At 36.2% G+C, this 19,042-nt stretch overlaps 2 protein-coding genes and 1 long non-coding RNA gene across 4 annotated transcripts; 1 reads left to right on the top strand and 2 right to left on the bottom strand.

Moving 5' to 3' along the window:
• Positions 1 to 90: 90 nt before the first annotated feature.
• On the bottom strand, positions 91 to 5,568 carry rnf180b (ring finger protein 180b). 2 transcript variants are annotated; one of them, XM_051877767.1, is made up of 7 exons: positions 5,430 to 5,568; positions 4,899 to 4,988; positions 4,645 to 4,737; positions 3,902 to 4,540; positions 1,015 to 1,228; positions 811 to 936; positions 91 to 716 (listed from the first exon to the last, which is right to left on the bottom strand). In XM_051877767.1, exons 1-7 carry the CDS (start codon positions 5,445 to 5,447, stop codon positions 523 to 525), a joined length of 1,374 nt encoding a protein of 457 aa, XP_051733727.1. In that variant the 5' UTR covers positions 5,448 to 5,568; the 3' UTR covers positions 91 to 522. The 2 variants fall into 2 exon arrangements, with proteins under 2 accessions (XP_051733727.1, XP_051733726.1); XM_051877766.1 differs by having other exon boundaries at positions 5,415 to 5,543.
• An 8-nt stretch (positions 5,569 to 5,576) lies between these two features.
• On the top strand, positions 5,577 to 10,345 carry htr1ab (5-hydroxytryptamine (serotonin) receptor 1A b). Its single transcript, XM_051877771.1, has one exon. The coding sequence runs from the start codon at positions 6,378 to 6,380 to the stop codon at positions 7,617 to 7,619; it is 1,242 nt and encodes a 413-aa protein (XP_051733731.1). The 5' UTR covers positions 5,577 to 6,377; the 3' UTR covers positions 7,620 to 10,345.
• Positions 10,346 to 11,454: 1,109 nt separating this feature from the next.
• LOC127503721 (uncharacterized) lies at positions 11,455 to 14,962 on the bottom strand. Its single transcript, XR_007927170.1, has 2 exons — positions 14,700 to 14,962; positions 11,455 to 14,355 (listed from the first exon to the last, which is right to left on the bottom strand). It is a non-coding gene; the product is annotated as an uncharacterized LOC127503721 (long non-coding RNA).
• Positions 14,963 to 19,042: the final 4,080 nt, after the last annotated feature.

Below are 19,042 nucleotides of genomic sequence, written 5' to 3' on the forward strand. Positions count from 1 at the left end.
GCTTTGAGATAAGACTGGGCTGCCATTATAGGCCATTGCCAAATTAAATTACAATCTTATTACCATAGATTGAATTGAAACAACAACAAATGCTCTCAAACCTTTTACTGTGTAAAAGAAGCCATTAAATCTATTGTACAACTCATTTTTAGTGGAAGAAACCCAGGTTCTAGCATTAGACAAGCAATGGTTTCAACCAATAGCAACAGAAATAAAGGCAACTGTACAAACAGACTAAGCATTATGTCCTGAATCATTGCTTTTTTTGTTTTCTAAAGCATTATAACACTGTTTACAGGTCAAGCAGGCTGATGATATTAGCTAAACGTGATATCTATGAATTGCACAAACCCTGTAAGACCTAAAACACAAATAAACACACAGGAAGAAAAACACCTTAATAATATTTCGTCATATTTGAAGCTACATTGAAATAAAAGTATGAGGCACTTGATGAGATGTCCACTATCAACAACATTCTTTTGTCCAGCAACAGCAATGTGAGATTTAATCCTCCATTCATTAGATGAGGAGGAAGTAGCAGAGGCCACAGAAGATGATGAACGCCATCACCCAGTGCAGAGAGTAGATAGAGATGATCACAAAGTCAATGTCAAATGGCCAACCCCACATGTCCCCCAAATCCAACGCATCCAGGCCAAATGCTCTGTGGGGAAACTGCCAGCGACTGGCAGGGCCTCCGTGTCTCTGAAACCCTGAAATAACAAAGAAAAAGAAAATAAATGGGCAACTTTAATTAAAGATCCTTGGGTCTTGAAGACATACTTATGCAAATGACATATGACCAACCCCAAAAGATGCGAAAGCGCTTCGGACAGTTGGGCAGGGGCCATTTCGAATAGTTGGTCTTCTGAAAGGTCTCATGTCGTGACCTGTATACTTTTGGGAAACATGTCTTTGTAGTTTGATTGAGCTCTGAAGAAAAAAAAAATGGTGGTTAGATAAAGTTGAGATGCACTGAGAGAGAAAATGGACTTTATCTATTCCACTCACCTTCCTGAAAGAGCACATGGGATATGAGGGTCCTACAGAGGGGACACGGGGTATTGCTTGGCCGATTCTTGGCCAGAGTTCTCAAACAGGGCTCACAGAACACATGACTGCAAGGATGGCACTTGTAGGGGCTGTAATATATGTCTAAACACACGGCACATGTATACCCCTCTCTCTCTTCATCATCGCTGCCTGTTAGGTCCCACTTCATAGCCTGATAGGTAGAAGTAACAAAACATAAAAAATGTAAAAAAAAACAAAAAAAAAAAAAAAAAAAACCAGACATTCAATTCATTCTCTATGTAAAAGATTTGGCCTACTGGTTATCAAAACTATAAAAAAAAAAAAAAAAAAAAAAAATCTCCCAATAAAATGACACCTGCTGCAAGAGCAATGTGCAGCTGTGAATGGCTTTTTAAAATCCTCAGGATTCTTGCAGCAGCCTATTATGTGGATTTATGCCTGTCTTAATCCACGGATGTATTATTGACATTTTGCCAGAACTCTTGTCAGTACAACAAAGCTCAATAGCCCACATTCATTTCTTGCTTATCGGACACCTCATACATTAAACAAACTAGAGCTGTGTACCATTCAGGACAGAGGAAGCAAACAGGATGCAGAACTGTAATTCAGATGTTACAAGAAAAAAAAAAACGTCAGTTATAATCCTCACACCAAGGATTATAACTATGACGTTATTGTAGCTCAAACAGTAGAGCATGGTGCTAGCAATGCCAAGGTCATGGGTTTGATTCCCAAGGAATGAATGAACAGATGAAATGTTTGCAATGTGAATCACTTTGGATAAACGTGTCTGACAAATGCATACATGTAAATATATTTATATAGTTATAATAAGAATGAGAATAGGGAAGTCCACTTCACAATTATATTAACACCAGATGAATATAACTGAAAACACTTTCAAAACGTTTTTTTTTTCCCCTCTCTCAGCCAGTCGGAATTCATGCGACTTTGAAGATCTTGATCATTATTCAAAATGCAGTGTTTCTGCAGGTTTTATGAATGTAAATTTAAGACCTCTTTAAGATCAATTAAAGAATATGTAAGAAATAAATTGAAGGAAACATAACACATCAATATGTTCTCTAAATGTAAATGTCTAGGAAGCACACAATGAGTTGTGTATTAGCAGCACTTAAAAATTTGAAAGTTTGAATAGCTCTGCTCCCAAACACTAGAATATGGAAATAACTTTTACTGTACCTTCTGATCACACTGCAAAAGAGTGATGCTCTTTTTCAGTAGTTTTGTCTTGTTTTCCAGTGCAAATAACCTTTTTTATTTTATAGTTTATTCAGTTTTACTTTTTTCTGGACTCCATTTTATTGGTTACATTAAATTTTATTAATCAAAAAGCATGTCTAAATTATAGAAATCATGAAACATACAGTTTAACAGCAATTTATTAAAAGTTTAACAAAAAAATACATTTTTATTTTTCCTCAAATTGTGTTTTATTTTTTATTTCTTTTAACAAATTCTATGTTTCCCATTTTAATTTTTCTGGATTTCAATTTAATGGTTTAATTAAATTTTATAATCAAAAGCATGTCTAATTAATTGAATAAAAACACCTTAAATTATTAATTTGTTTACAATAATAGGGCCCTATGAATTTTTTTCCCAGAAATTGATTTTTTTTTTTTTTTTTTTTTGGTTATCAAATGAAGGCATAAAACATTATTTTAATTTATCTTTTAATAAAATGAGAATTAAATAAACGCTTTCATTTTTGTTGTCAAAGTGCTGCACAACAGAGGTTTACTATTGGAGGTTATTGTTACATTCTATTGTACAATAGTCATATTTCGGTCACAATTATTTCAAGTTAAACCAAATTTATATTTTAACGAGTTGTCATAAAGACCTTTAAGTTTCTGTATGTATATGATATGATGATAGTTTCTCAATTAACAGATTAAACAGTATAATGCTCCTGACGTGACTCTCAGAGCAGAGTATGTGTGTAGAAGACTGCGCATCTATGCCATTATTCACACAGAGACATGCAGAATTCATGTTTAAAGGGTAAATTCACACAAAAATGAAAATTCTGTCATCATTTACTCACCCTCATGTTATTCCAAACCTGTAAGATTTTTGTTCTTCTTCAGAACATAATGAAGTCTGAGAGATATCTGTCCCTCCATTGACAGTCCATGCAACTACCACTTTGTCACTTCAAAAAGTTCATAAAGAAATCATAAAACTAGTCCATATGAATCAAGCAGAGCAGTCCATATTTTTCTGAAGAGACTTGATCACTTTATATCATGAACGAAAATCTTACAGGTTTGGAATGACATGAGGCTGATTAAATGATGACAGAATTTTTATTTTTGGGTGTACTATCCCTTTAAGTGTACTGACCTACTTTTGATTTATTCATCCAAAATTTGACAAATTCCATGACATTCCATTCCATTTAATTCTGCAATTCTGTCCACATTTTCCACGTAGCAGAAATCAAAGGGCCCTAATTTAATGCCATGATATTGAATTTAAGATTTTCTGCTCCAATTTACAACATTTTAAGGCCTTTAAATCTGAAAGGTCAAATAAAGACTTTCTAAGACCCACAGAAACCCTGTAAAGAATTATTTTTCAAAATCAATTATTTATGTTTTGTCACAAAACTTGTTTTGGATGATGAAATATTTGTATGATCGACTGTATTGAATTTCTTTGAATGCAATTTAATAAATTCCAATTGGGGGAGTTGTATTGATTCAAATGCATTTAACAAGGCCCATTCTTAAATTCTGAATATTGCCCAGCCTTGCTAGATAGTAGTTAAATTGACCAATAGGAACAAATCAAGTTAGACTTTGGCACTACCCATGATTTTAAAACATCTCACCAGATCTTTTGCCTCCTGCTGTCTCTGAATCCAGCGTTCCTTCTTCCTCTGCTTCCTTCTTAGGCTTTTCAGGCGGTTTTTCTCCCTCTTGGAGAGCTTTGGCTCTACATTGGGTAAGATGTTTCTGGGTGGCTCCTCCATCAGTCTGACGCCCTCGGGATCCACTGCTCTGTCCAGAGAAGTTCTACTCCGGGAAGCAGAACCCTCATGCCGTTCCTCTGAGCTCTCGTGAAAATCATACAGCTGTAGTGGCAATTCAGAAGTTAAAGAAACATCTGTGCCCCTCTCAACATTCTCAAGAATCTGTGGTTCTTCACTTGACTCAACCTCAAATTCAGTTTCAGCAGAGACTACATGAGATACAGGACAGGAGAAGTTGAGGGTTGAGGAAGGAGAGGGAGCTGAGCTTATTGTCTGAGGGAGAGACTCCACCTCATGTTTCCTCCTTCTAGTATGTTCTCTAGTCCTTCCTGGTCTTGTCAAAAGAACTAGAGGTTTTAGATCCTCATCAACACGACTTTTACTGAGATGTACAGTTGTATCATGTCCACAGGTGCATTTGGAGCAATTTACAAAATTAAAGCCTCCTAAGCGAGCTCCACAGTACTGGCAGTTTAATTTCCCAACAGTCCAATTGACCTGTGAGAAGGGTACATTTTATCAGAATAGATAATTCCTTTTAAAGATGATGACTGTCAATAGCCCAAATTGCATAAATTAAAAACAAATACATGTAAATGTACCTGACCGACACTTGACAAAATCCAATCTGGCAAAGATTCAACGTTCAAATGCCACACACTGCATGCGGCTGCAGCTTCACTTGACGTTACCACCTGTAATAACAATTTATATCAATGTCATTTACAAATGTTACCAATGATCATTATTCTTTTTTTGCAATAAATGAAGATCTTTAACCATTCCCAAATTGTGATATAAAGCCTTTACCTCTTTTTAAAAACAGATTATGAGTTTTAGATCACAATTGACCCACCTTAAGGAGGCAGGTTGAGTCGATTAGACATCTGCGGCACTTTCTGCAGCGAAGGTTTGTTGAATCTTCTGATTTATCCTGTTCTTCATTCTGTTTGAAATGTGAAGCAGAAAACCATATTTTATCCCTATACAAATCCTTAGGTAGATGAGTATCACATACAACACAATGCATGCAAAAAAGTTGATTGTTGTTATATAATATCCTTTGTTGTCATCGGTGCATAACATGCCTTTTTTGCACATTAGAAAACTTTTGCTTGACCATAAAATAGGCCAAAACAATCTCGTTGCCACAAACAACACCAAAATTAGTACAGCGAAATTATATTTGCTGTATTTAGTATCTAACATGCCAAAAAACTTCACGTGCAGTTTGTATACAAAATGTAAACAGTGTAGTTTTCTCAATAAAGAATCAACAGCGATAGTTCCTGTACTGGCCGGTGTTTTCTAATCATTATTATGCAAATACTTTCTTTTTTGCCTAAGTTAAACATTTGGTTCACGTACGTACAAAAACATGCCGTACCACAAGAGAGGTAGCCATTTTCTTCGAAGGGATTTTTGAAGACTACCTCAAGTTGTTTGGCTAAAAGGCTAAAAACAACAAGACTGGCGCTGTACTGTTCCGAGTACAACTCCCTTCACTACGGAAGCCGCAGAGGGACAAATCATCCCGGAACAGAGATACATACTGTACGTCACACGGTAATTATTTTATTTCTCATTCATAGTCATTCACTTATTTATTCAAACATTCAAGACACCCCAACCTAAACCACACGAATGCACAAATAATGCAGAGTAAACTTTTACAAACACAGAAAATTAGTGTAGCGGCACGCTGCACAAGTGTTTACAAAGAATATACTTTCAAGACCCCAAATTTAGTTTTGACTTTCTATGGGGGTGTTCAAGTCTGAATCATGGGGGTCAACCCATGTGGGGGGCTGGAGGAATTAGAGGTGTTTGGGCCAAAACGTTCAGTTTTCTCAGCAGCAGACGCGCTACAGCAGGTGGCAGCAGCAGCAGCAATACAGTTTTCATCTCGACGGGTGTCGAGGACTGCAGTCCAAAACACGAGTAACAGTCAGTATCTCAAGAAAAAAGTTCATTTCTGAAGAAAAAGTTCAGTCCTTTAACATTTCTGGGAAATTAACCCCTTTCTAACACGTTTTATTAAAGCCAGCACCTGTTGGAATTGCTTCAGTAGTTTGTTTTTACAAATCAGGTATGGTGAGGATGGACGGATCTCACTGGAAGAAATTCTGGAAAAACACATATTGAATGTCGAGCCCACCCGATACACCTGCGTAGGTAACTGACGTCTGGACCACAGCTGATATAAATGGAGCCGCGTCGCCACAAGTCGTCAGTAATAATGTTGATGGTTGGCATCGCCTTCAAGTGTGTGAGCTCCTCTGAATGGAGTAGTGCTGTTTACTGAAGCTTCTGCGAATTTTATGCTCTACGCGACATGGAAGAAAACAACGCCACGTCCTTTTCATTTCAGAACGACAGTGGTTTAGATCAACAAATCGACAATGTGACTTTACCTGTGAAGGTTCCTCTAAGTTATCAGATCTCCACGTCTCTGCTGATCGGCGCGCTCATTCTATGTTCCATATTTGGAAACGCATGTGTTGTGGCGGCTATTGCTTTGGAAAGATCCCTGCAAAATGTTGCAAACTATCTGATCGGATCACTTGCCGTGACGGACCTCATGGTGTCGGTGCTTGTGTTGCCCATGGCGGCTCTTTATCAAGTTTTAGACAAGTGGACACTTGGACAGGTAACTTGTGATATTTTTATTTCTTTAGACATTTTATGTTGCACATCTTCCATTCTGCACCTGTGCGCTATAGCTTTGGATAGATACTGGGCGATCACCGACCCTATAGACTACATGAAGAAAAGGACATTAAAACGTGCCGCTCTTTTAATCACCGTTACCTGGTTTGTCGGCTTTTCAATTTCAATTCCACCCATGTTGATTATGAAATCTCAGCCCAAGAGTAAAGCAGAAGACATGGCCAATCCTGAAGCTTGCATGATCAGCCACGACCCGTGGTACACTATTTACTCCACCTTTTGCGCTTTTTACATCCCCCTGATTCTCATGCTGGTCTTGTATGGACGCATATTCAAAGCGGCAAGATTTCGCATTCGCAAAACCGTTCGAAAACCTGAGAAAAAGAGGGTGAAATGTTTGACTGTGTCGCCTGCGCTTTTTAAGCGCGCGAACGGAGAGTTGGGCAAAAACTGGAAAAGCGCAGTCGAACCCAAGCCCGCCGCGTGCGTAAACGGCGCGATTAAGCACGCGGAGGACGGCGAGTCTTTGGAGATCATCGAGGTTCACAGCAATTCCAAAAACAACCTGCCTCTACCCAACACGCCAAACTCTGTCCCTCTGTTCGAGAACAAACACGAAAAGAACACCGAGGCGAAGAGGAAGCTCGCTTTGGCGCGCGAGCGCAAGACAGTGAAGACTCTGGGCATTATAATGGGCACTTTCATTCTGTGTTGGCTGCCATTCTTCATCAAAGCGCTCGTGATGCCTTTTTGTCCATCTTGTGATATGCCTTTGTGGCTCAAAGACGTTATTAATTGGCTCGGATATTCCAACTCCCTTTTGAATCCCATAATTTACGCATACTTCAATAAAGACTTTCAGAGCGCGTTCAAGAAAATCATTAAATGCCATTTTTGCAGACCATAAGCATCCTGCATTTTCAGTTAGAAAACGCGTTTGACCAGTATTGATTGCTCAGAAAAAGAATGGTGTATTTTAACAGCACTGAAAACTTCCTTTTTAGTACCAGTATACATATAAATTATTTACTCTGATTGATTTTATATATCAGATGTATATTCTATAATTATATCAGGTTACATAATGTGTACTGAAAATGTTTTTCATGTCAATGACAAACACATATCATGTCCATGATGTGAAAATAAAGAAGTCTTATGTGTTTTTGTCCTTGTTTTTTGAATGTTAATATATGCAGAGACCAAAAAATCATAAATAGGCTACTAATGTGTTTGTGAATGAGATCACATGATAATATGCTGTGCAATGCTCAAAATGACTGAATTAAATAATTAAAAAATAAACATTTGTACTGATGAATATTATATTTTAACAATGGCTAAATTAAATCAGGAATAGCAAAAAAAAAAAAAAAAAAACCTCACTTTTAACGCTTGATATGAATGGACATATTAACATGTTCAATGATTTGGATGGAGAGAGGCATATGTGCATATATATATAAAAGAATGAATATAAACCTATATGTTTTTTTTCCATTGTGTCTGATGGCACATGACAGCATTTCACAGATCAAGGATTTCAACAAGCTAATCACAGGAGGTGTCCTATGCTGACACTTACTCAAAGTGCATTATTAATATTTGCTACTTTGACAGCTGTTTTTTCTCTCTCTCTCTCTAGAGACAGGTATATTGATGTGTCACTCTCAGTCCATCATTTACATGCGTCTTTATACTTTTCCTCTTTGCCATGCAGACACTTTAAAACCCATTAATCCTGACTTGCGCCTTCATCACCTTTGGAACAGAGTGTAAACCTTGTGTGAAACAATGGATACAAAGGAGCGATAGAGTGGCCAAAAGATCCTCTTAACAAATCCCTTCATAAAAGAATGTTTTCACAACAAGATGCTCCACCGCACATTTTTCTTTTGATGACAGAAATCTCAAGGCTTTTACATGATCAGGAATGTGCCAGTGCAAATTGTGCCAACGAATTATATTAACAGGTCCCCAGTTGCCGCTGTTTGTCAACAAATGAATTCTTGTTTAAACAAAATTGTCAGTTTTTTTAATCAGTGCTGAAACTGTGATTTGTGCATTCATTTACTAAAATCATTTGTGTCCCATTAAAGCAACCAATCTACTGGGTAATTTTTTTTTGGAGGACTGCAGTAGGATCAAAGTCTCAAAAGTTGCTCAACAGCCCTGCCATCCAGTTTGAATCACTAAAAGCCACTCAACAGAGCAGACACAGTGATGCTGGTCACCATAGCGACACTCAGATGTTTCAAACTCTGGGTCTGAGGTGCAATTATCTGATCAAAGGCCTAGGACAATACACAGAGCCCACGTGCACACCCACAGCTGGCATGATTTAGCGACCTGAGGATCCACAGCTATTTATTACCAATGAGAAACCTCTAGAACCCTGCAGAGAAACATTGCTGATCGCTCAACAAACATTGTTGAGGTCCATGATTGTCTATTTTGCGTTAGAGCTCTGGCAGAATAGCTTAAGAGCTCACTACAGTACAAATAGTTTAAAATTGGATAACAAATAAACTTTTTTAAGCTATTACTATGTCTGTCAAGCTCTGAAAGGGTTAGTATACCAAAAATCCATTTGTCCACAATGCTATATTCCAAAATACTGTAGTTTTGTGTCAGTATCCAATGAATATGTTGAGTGGTAATCAGTGAATACTGGATATTTCTGTTTTTATCTGGGTTCAGCCGAGATAACATAGTTGAAAATATAATGTCAGCAAATGTAGGTGTTAAATAAATAAATGAAAACAGTTATTCAGGTTTAAAAAAAAAAAAAAGTGACACTATGAAATTTCGTAATCAGGCTTTCAATGAGCTCTGTCTGAGAAACATTAATTCCATTTTTCTCAGTCTTTCAACAAACAATAATCAGAGGCAGATGCACTGTCAAAAGAAGAGATTCTGGAAAGTCCAATGTAATCCAGCCAGCTGAACGCTGATTCTCGAGTGGCCGTTCTTCACAGTGGGCAAGACACAAAGGTTTAAACTCAAGAACACAGCTCAACCATACGTAATTCCCTGGAAAATTGGTACATACAAAACAAAAAAAAACAAAAAAAAAACATCCTTCTTGAGTGTTGTGCACACTAGAAGCAATTGTCAAACAAACCAAAAATAAAACAACAAAGAATCCAATAGTCCTGTGGTTCATAAGTAGCTTGAGTGTGCGTCAATGAAAGCTTTCCCAGAGGTGGCAGGTGCTAGTGTTCAACTTCAGTCGAAGGACATATGAAAGATAATATTTCCAAATCACTTCATTCAAAATCAGCACAGAAGAAAAAGTACATACTATATATGGAAAAGAATACCTTTTCTGAAAGTCAATATTCCACAAAATTGCAATTTGTTGTTCTTTTTCGTTTTAGTTTTGGGCTTTTTGCCATTTTTAATGAAAGAGACAGTTGAGAGAAGACAGGAAATTAAGGTGAGGGAAAGTGGGATGACACTAGAATTGAAGTCATGTCTCCTGCTTATGGAGCCACTGTTTTTTTGTTTTGCGTCTGGAGCATTAAAGGGTTAGTTCACCCAAAAATGTCATTTATTACTCACCTTCATGTCGTTCCAAACCCGTAAGACCTTCGTTCATCTTCAGAACACAAATTGAGATATTTTTGATGAAATCCGATGGCTCAGTAAGGCCTCTATTGCCAGCAATGTCACTGAACCTCTCAAGGTCCATAAAGGTACTAAAAAACATATTTAAAACAGTTCATGTGAGTACAGTGGTTCTACCTTAATATTATAAAGCAACGAGAATACTTTTTGTGTGCCAAAAAAACAAAATACCTTTTCAACAATATATAGTGATGTCTGATGTCAAAATACTGCTTCGGAGCTTTACGAATCGAATCAGTGGTTCGGAGCACCAAAGTCACATGATTTCAGCAGTTTAGCCATTTGATAGGAGATCCGAATCACTAATTCGAAACAAAAGATTCAGAAAGCTCAGAAACAGTGTTTTGAAATCAGCCATCATGAGATATTGTTGAAAAGTCGTTCTTTTTTTTTCTTTTTTTTTGCCGCACAAAAAGTATTTTTGTCGCTTTGTAATATTAAGGTAGAACCACTGAACTCACATGAACTGTTTTAAATATGTCTTTAGTAGCTTTATGGATCTTGAGAGGTTCGGTGGCTTTGCTCTCATTAAAGGCCTCACTGAGTCATCGGATTTCATCAAAAATATCTTAATTTGTGTTCCGAAGATGAACGAAGGTCTTACGGGTGTGGAAAGACATGAGGGTGAGTAATAAATTACATTATTTTAATTTTTGGGTGAACTAACCCTTTAACTTCATGGCCACAGCTCTGATAATGCACTACATTTTCACTACTAAAAAATATATTGTTCATTTGTCTTCTGTTATCAATTTGGCATGTTTTAAAGGACAAACATGCAGCCTGGTGTAAAATCACAGACACTCACATACACACATGCAGTCATGCACATATAATATTTGCAAGGATGGAACGGATCCTTGCTTGTTTCCTAAATAAGAATGACCTCAATATTCAAAGTCAATCCAGAACAGCCTTAATTTGACCAACTCCTAATTGATGTGATATCCATAAGTCTGTGTCGAAATTATTTTTGACAAACACCCAAACTCACTCTTCAAGTGACAAATTTCTTTTGCTTAATAAGATTAAAAAACAATGAAATGCCATTTTAGAGAAATATATTCTGATCTTTGATGCTCTGCAGTTTAAAAGCAAAAAGTTTTCAGCAGTGATATTGAAAATTAGAGTATTATTCCAAGCAATCTTATAAACAAGAAGGACAGCTTTGTTTCATCATAAACCCTTTCACACAGCAATTATTAGAATGACTAGATTACTAGAATGGCTTTACAGGTAAATACACAAATATGCTGTTCACACAAGCAACAGCGTTCTGGCTTTTTACCAATAAGAGATGATTCACACATAAGCAGCAAAATACCAGTAAATTCTGTGATGTCAGTCATCGGAAATGCTATATACACAGGCAGACCTGCAGCAATTAAACAGGAAGAATATTCCAAACATCTGACCAGCAAGTGCTTTGAGCATCAATACATTAACTGTGACTCAATAATTCAGCCACATTTTATTCATATTGATCTGAATACATTAAATGTCATGGAAAATGTGATTTAGACCAGTTATATTCAAGTTTGATTTCACTTTAATCTACTGAGTGAAATATAAAATCCATGGCAAGTTTTCAGTTCATAAAAAGGTCGTGAACTTTTGCTCCACAATTATCATATTCCTCCTGCAGCTGTTTTATAATGCTAAATTATACATTTTCAGAAAGGGAAGTGGTAGAGAGTCATCAATTATTCAGATATACTTTGTGGCCTTAGAATGTTTGTACATGAACGCCATATGCATTTCAGAGAAGGCAACAGATGCAGTGTGCTGTAATTCACACATCTGCAACTCAGAAACAAGTATTCACTTTATAGTTTTACACGATATATATAAATAATTATATAGGCCTAATATAAAATTTAAATGCAATTAATATACATAAAATGTATAATAAAATAAAAATAAAAATGCAATTAATATACATATATTTATTTTGATTATATATATATATATATATATATATATATATATATATGACAGTAAAGACATTTATAATATTACAAAACATTTATATTTCTATTATATTTGTATTCATCAAAGTTTTTTGAAAAAAAAAAAATGTATCATGGTATCCACATAAATATTAAGCAGCAAAAGAAATGTTTCTTGAGCACTAAATCAACATATTAGAATGATTTCTGAAGGATCATGTGACACTGGAGTAATGATGCTCAAAATTCAGCTTATATATATATATATATATATATATATATATATATATATATATATATATATGTAAAAGCTGAAATACAGTAAAATGGAGTTATTGTGAAATATTATTTACATTTTAAAATATATTACAATAGAAAACATCTATTATCTATTTTAAATTGTAACAATATTTCACAATAATTCCGTTTTACTGTATTTTTAATCAGATGAATGCAGCCTTGGTGAGCATAAGAGACTTTTTACCGACCCTAAACTTTTGAATAGTAGTGCATTTATTCATATGTGACCCTGGACCACAAAATCCTTCCAAAAATCATCTGAAAGCTGAATAAATAAGCTTTCTTATGTTTGTTAGGATAGGACAATATTTGGCCGAGATACAACTATTTGAAAATCTGGAATCTGAGGGTGCAAAAAAAAAATCTAAATATTGAGAAAATCGACTTTAAAGTTGTCCAAATGAAGTTCTTAGCAATGCATATCCACTCACAAAAATAAATTTTTATATATAGTTACAGTAGGAAATTTACAAAATATCTTCATTGAACATGATATTTACTTAATATCTTAATGATTTTTGGCATAAAAGAAAAATCGATAATTCTGACCCATACAATGTGTTGTTGGCTATTGCTACAAATATACCCCTGCGACTTATTACTGGTTTTGTGGTCCAGGGTCACATATTAACTTTATAATTTATTTTTATAATACTTAATTATTTTCATAATTATTTATTTGATATTTACATAGCCAGTGAGAGAGAAGGAACACTGAAATCCGAAGAGGCAGAGAGGAACAAAGAAATGGAATGTCTCCTCAGGAAATCCCACCCTTTAAAGGAAATCACAAAGGCAGATGCAGGAAAAAGAAAAATATGTTTGTTTCAAAACAAACCGCTTTTCCTGTTACTTTTCCTAACATAGGAAACACATTTGAAAGCTTTTAAATGTAAAACATTTTTAAAAATGATACAGAAAATATATAACAAATTCAGACAGGAATGTACTTAGAAAGTGGGTGATTGTCTGATCTACCTAATACTTTAAATATTGCAAAACAGTCCAAAAATAAGCACACAAAGTGAAATCAGCTGTGCTTGTATACTTGAAAGCATCAGGTTGTCAAAGAGCGGAGTGTTCAAACAGGATCACCTGGGTCTGACTCACACTGGAGGGTCTCGAGGGTCGCAAGACTCCGATCCGTGAGTACACCTCCGCATCCGAGCCGGCTCCACATGATGGGTGAGGGCTGGGTGGGGTGGTGTGGATAAAGGGGGGAGGCACATACAACATCGGCGGTGGAGGTGGAGGAGTGAGGTGGAGAACAGGTGGAGGTGGGGAGGGAAGAGAAGGGGTCACTACAGGCAGGTTGGGCTCTTTTAGATCATACTGAGCCATGTGGTAGAAACCGAAATATTCCAGAGCATTCCCGGCCTGAGCGACGCGGAGCCTGTGGCGCAGCAGGAGCACCCAATACAGTAATACCAAGATCAAAAGCCCAGCCAAGGCCATCAACAGCACAGCTAAACCGAGCTCAAAATCCCAGCAAACATGAGGCAGAGTTGAAATCCCACAGCCGACAGCTGATTGATTCACAGAAGATGGCTTCCTGAGAGGGACATCAGCCAAATCAGTCGAGTTTCTGTCGGTACTTTCAGTGGGCATAGCTCCCGTCACTCCAGACACATACGTTTCTCAACCACACCTGTGAGAAGTGTCCGGGCAGTGGCGAATGCAGTCGACCGTCGCTGAACATCTGTTCTGGAGAACGCCGTTTGCAATCCCAGGAATTGGATCAGGGCCTGGCGGCGACTCCTGGTGCTCAATTAAAACAGCAATGGAACAGAATGAACCTTTGTGTGACTGACTGAAATATGTAAGTGGTTAACCTGCTGAGATCAGTCTAGTGAGCTGGCCATCCTGTGGAGATTTCAGGTCTAATATAGAATTTAATCAAAGGCTTCGGTGAGTCTTGCACACCAGAGAGCTGCTGAGGCTGAGCCAATATTGAAGCCATTTGTGAGGCAGTTGAGCTGTTACTATGTTATATCTACAGACTTTGCAACACAATGTAATCATTCAGTCTTATGAGGTTTGCATAACTTATAACACTGAAAATTAAATATTTGTGCGGAAATGAGAATTTAAAAGAATTAAAAACTTACTTTTTTACAGCATTCCATAGAAGTATTCCTGACAAGTATAATGACTTGAGAGTTGCGCTCTGAGATTGCTAGAGAGAGCGTTTGTCGTGGAAGGAAATTCAAAGAGAGTTCAGGAAAACATTCCACGCAGTCCTGCCTGGGGATTGGCTGAATTTATTATCTCTATGGTTACAGGAAACAGGCAAAGGATGTTGGTCTGTATAGCAGAGGAATTCTCGTATGAGAGGAAAGAATAGACTTATTAAAAAAAAAGCTTGCCCTTGCCAGTGTAAAATGATTCTAAAACAAAACTGAGTCACATAAACATGTAAAACACATTAAAGGTTAGTTCACTCAAAAATGAAAATTCTGTCATGATTTACTCCCCCTCATTCTGTTCCAAACCTGTATAAATTTCTTTGTTCTGCTGAACGCAAAGGAAGATATTTGGAAGAATGTCAGTAGCCAAACAGATCTCGCCCCTCATTGACTTAGCATAGTATTTATTTTTCCTACTATGGTAGTAAATGGGGGGCGAGATCTGTTTGGTTACTAAAATTCTTCGAAATATCTCAGATATATGTTCAGCAGAACAAAGAAATTTATACAGGTTTGGAACTACTTGAGGGTGAGTAAATAATGACAAAATTTTCATTTTTGGGTGAACTATCACTTAAAAGGCTGTTGACATCTTTGTACAGTGCTGTTCACTTTTTGTAACTTCAACTTGAGTATAATCTTAAAGGGTCAGTTCACCCAAAAAATGAAATTTCTGTCATTAAGTACTCACCCTCATGTCGTTCCACACCTGTAAGACCTTCGTTCATCTTCGGAACACAAATTAAGATATTTTTGATAAAATCCAAGAGTTTTTTTAATCCCCCATAGAAAGCAACGAAATTACCACATTCAAGGTCCAGAAAAGTAGTAAAGACATCATTAAAATAGTCAATGTGACTACAGCGGTTCAACCTTAACATTATGAAGCGACGAGAATACTTTTTTTGCGCAAAAACAAAACAAAAATATCGACTTTATTCAACAATTTCATCTCTACCCTGTCATTCTCATATGCTGTTTATGTTGTAAACTGCTCATGAGCAGCACAACGAATGCATGTGATGCTGACGCAGGAGCCGGCCAATACTGAGTTGGTGGTCTTACGGGTTTGGAACGACATGAGGGTGAGTACTTAATGACAGAAATTTCATTTTTTGAGTGAACTAAGCCAATTAAGGTCAAATAAATACAATGAGGTTCAAATGTCTCAGATGCAAAAGTTAAAGGTGTCATGAATTGAGAAATCAAATTTTCTTTGATCTTTTGACATATGGTCAATGTACTATAAAAAATATCCTGTAAGTTTCAGAACCTAAAACTTCCTCGCTAGTCAAAAAATAGCTTTTATTTAAACCAAACTGCCCAAACAACTCATTTTGGATTTTGTTACATTATAACGTAAAAATTGGGAAGAAAGACCACCTCTGCAGAAGAAAATCAACGCCTACATCTACATCATTGCCTCTTTAGCCCCACCCACCGATTCGTGCATGTCATGTAATAGTACAAACACATTCAAACACAGGATTACTCCAGCAACAAAATGATAGAGGATTACAAGACGTTTTGCAGTGCTGAGTTGTGGAAAAACACAGTCCTTCCTTGTGATTCTAAAATTAAGAAAGTGGATGAACTTTTTTTCAGATTGCGTTATTTTACTGCGGATTTGGCTTTAAACAAGACCACAGTTTGAACACAGTTTGTGTAAAAGCACATACAACCATCAGTATGAAGATCACATGATCAATGTCACATTTACTATTGTATTTTTTAAAGCCTACTTTTATTCAGCAGTGACACAATAAATTGATCAAAAGTGTCAGTAAAGACTTTTGTTACAAAAAAATGCTATTTCAAATAAATGTTGTTTTGAACTTTCTATTCATCAGAAAATCTTGAAGAAAAAAAACTCAACCATACTTGCTTGACGTGTGAGAACAAACCTCAATGCTCAAACACTCAAGCTCAAACGTGATGCGTAACACACGAGAATGAACCTCATTGGTTCTCACACGTCAATCAAGCATCTGTTCATCATATTTATTTTTTTTCAAATTTTTTATTCTGGACACCCATCCATTTATATGGATTAGTTTTACAATCTCTTTATGAACTTTTTGAAGCGTCAAAGTGGTAGTTGCGTGGACTGTCAATGGAGGGACAGAAATCTTCAGATTTAATGTAAAATATCTTCATTTGTGTTTCGAAGATGAGCAAAAGTCTTACAGATTTGGAACGACATGAGGGAGAGTAATAGATGACAATTTTTTTCATTTTTGGGTGAACTTACAGCATTGATAATAATGAGAAATGTTTCTTGGGCAGCATATTAGAATAATTTCTGAAAGACCATGTGACACTGAAGACTGGAGTAATGATGTTGAAAATCCAGCTTTCAGGAATGAATTAGATTTTAAAAGAAGATAAAATAGAAAAAATATTTTAAAATGTTATAATATTTCACAATATTACAGTTTTTACTGTATTTTGATTAAATAAGTGCAGGTGTGCATAAGAGACTTCTTTCTCAAAGCCTTTTTTTTCACACTAAGATTCAACTCGCAGGCAAAATTATAATACAAGAAATCATAAATGAAAAACTCCTATTCAAAATGATAGATTAATCAATAATGCTTTTAACCGCTTTTCTTTTCATGTGTGGTTGAAAAGTCTTGTGAGCGACATCTCTGATGAAAATCAATATTTGTTTGTGTACAGTACTGTGGAAGCACAGACCATACAGAAAATCAAAGTTAATCGAAGAACTCTTATGCAATTATTTCTTAAATCTGCAGCTTTTGAAAAATGCACAGTTCACTTGAGGATCTGTCACTGCTGGAGAGGTGCTGCTCTAAAGGCTTTGTGTATTAGGAAGCACTGTGCTGTTGGCATTGGCTCCGCTGTGGTCTCAGCCACCTGCAGCCCTCCCCAGGCACAGCACTGCAAGACAGATTAAAGCCAGCTCACAATCACTCATGTGTGTTCCCCAATGGACAGGTGGGTCAGTATGAACCCAACAATAATGGAAAAAAAAAAGCTCTCAGAGACCACTGCAGGTTACCAGAGTTAGGTGCTGCGGGACTCAGTAAGCGCATTACAGTATCACACTGAGTTGTCTTGTAAGCAGAGTCTAAAAACTTGCAATCGGGAGAAATAAAGTCACATTCGGAGATATAAAGAAATTATGAAAACTACAGTGAAATTTGTGAGAAATAAAGTAATAATTCTTTTTTTTTTATCTTGAAGCAGAACTGGCTTCCTTCCACAGATAAATCTGTTTTATTTCAATATATTTATGACAGTGTGCTCATTCTTGTCTCTTCACATTATATAACCTGAAAATTTCCATTTAGCCACAAAAGGGTTTAGGTGACAAAAACAGGTCCTTGTGTGAAACCATTTAGATGTTGCCCAGAAGAATAATTGTTTTTCTTGTTATGAAAGTGAAGCAAGATTGAGTTGTTTGTCTAAATTGCTATGGAGAAGATGCTAGGTAGCTCTTGACACAGAATCCAATCTTTCAAATAAATAAAGCTTATAATGGATGAACAGAAAGAGGAAAATTGAATGGTCACTTGTGTTTTGTGCTTGTAAGTGGAGAAAAAAAAAACTGTAAATAAAAGTTTTAGAATTTGAAAACATTTAGAACAAAGAAACATTATGACATAAAATGAATAAAATATATTGATGATTCAGATCTATTTCTAGCTCAGTAATAAGCAAATTTGTCACAATGACCATGTGAACATTTCATACTTTTAAATGATCCTGATGACATACATTTATTATACAATATTACTTTATACTTCAAAATTGTGTACACTTAACATGTCATATAAACAATCAGTCAGGTAATAGACTGATGTAAGTCTAGTATACATCACAGTAACAATTAACGTTCATTTTGAAATGGACATAACTGGAAAATCAGTGAGGGAGTTCAGTTTTGAGTTGATTCACTCATTGACCAAGTGAGGCTGAATGAAACTGCCAACTCACAAACAACTGCAGGGCCATTTTGTGAAAAGGAACTTGTTCACAAAAGTAAATTTTTTTTGCGAATTGTACATTATCACTCGAGCTGTTTGTTGTTGCCTACAGATGACACTGGTACTTGGTCTAAAGAGATGATATTTGATTAAAACCGCACAAAGCTTTTTTAAATGGATTTTAAATTATCACAGATTTTTATTGTTTGATATTATCTTGCTGGAGCCCTGAAAAGTAGAACCAAAGACTATAGAATAAGACAAGATGCGTCACTCATATTGTTTTGAAATGGGACAAAGTGCAACGCGCAATAT

Source organism: Ctenopharyngodon idella, chromosome 21, assembly GCF_019924925.1.
Source record: "Ctenopharyngodon idella isolate HZGC_01 chromosome 21, HZGC01, whole genome shotgun sequence".
Lineage (NCBI taxonomy): Eukaryota > Metazoa > Chordata > Actinopteri > Cypriniformes > Xenocyprididae > Ctenopharyngodon > Ctenopharyngodon idella.

Bases quoted from the DNA above. Each gene is read 5' to 3' on its own strand.
- rnf180b (XM_051877766.1), bottom strand. From the start codon at position 5,447: ATGGCTACCTCTCTTGTGGTACGGCATGTTTTT. The intron at 4,989-5,414 runs GTACGTACGTGA...CATTTCAAACAG, and splicing joins TTGTGGTACGGCATGTTTTT to AATGAAGAACAGGATAAATC. The intron at 937-1,014 runs GTGAGTGGAATA...TTTTTTCTTCAG, and splicing joins CCATGTGCTCTTTCAGGAAG to AGCTCAATCAAACTACAAAG.
- htr1ab (XM_051877771.1), top strand. From the start codon at position 6,378: ATGGAAGAAAACAACGCCACGTCCTTTTCATTTCAGAACGACAGTGGT.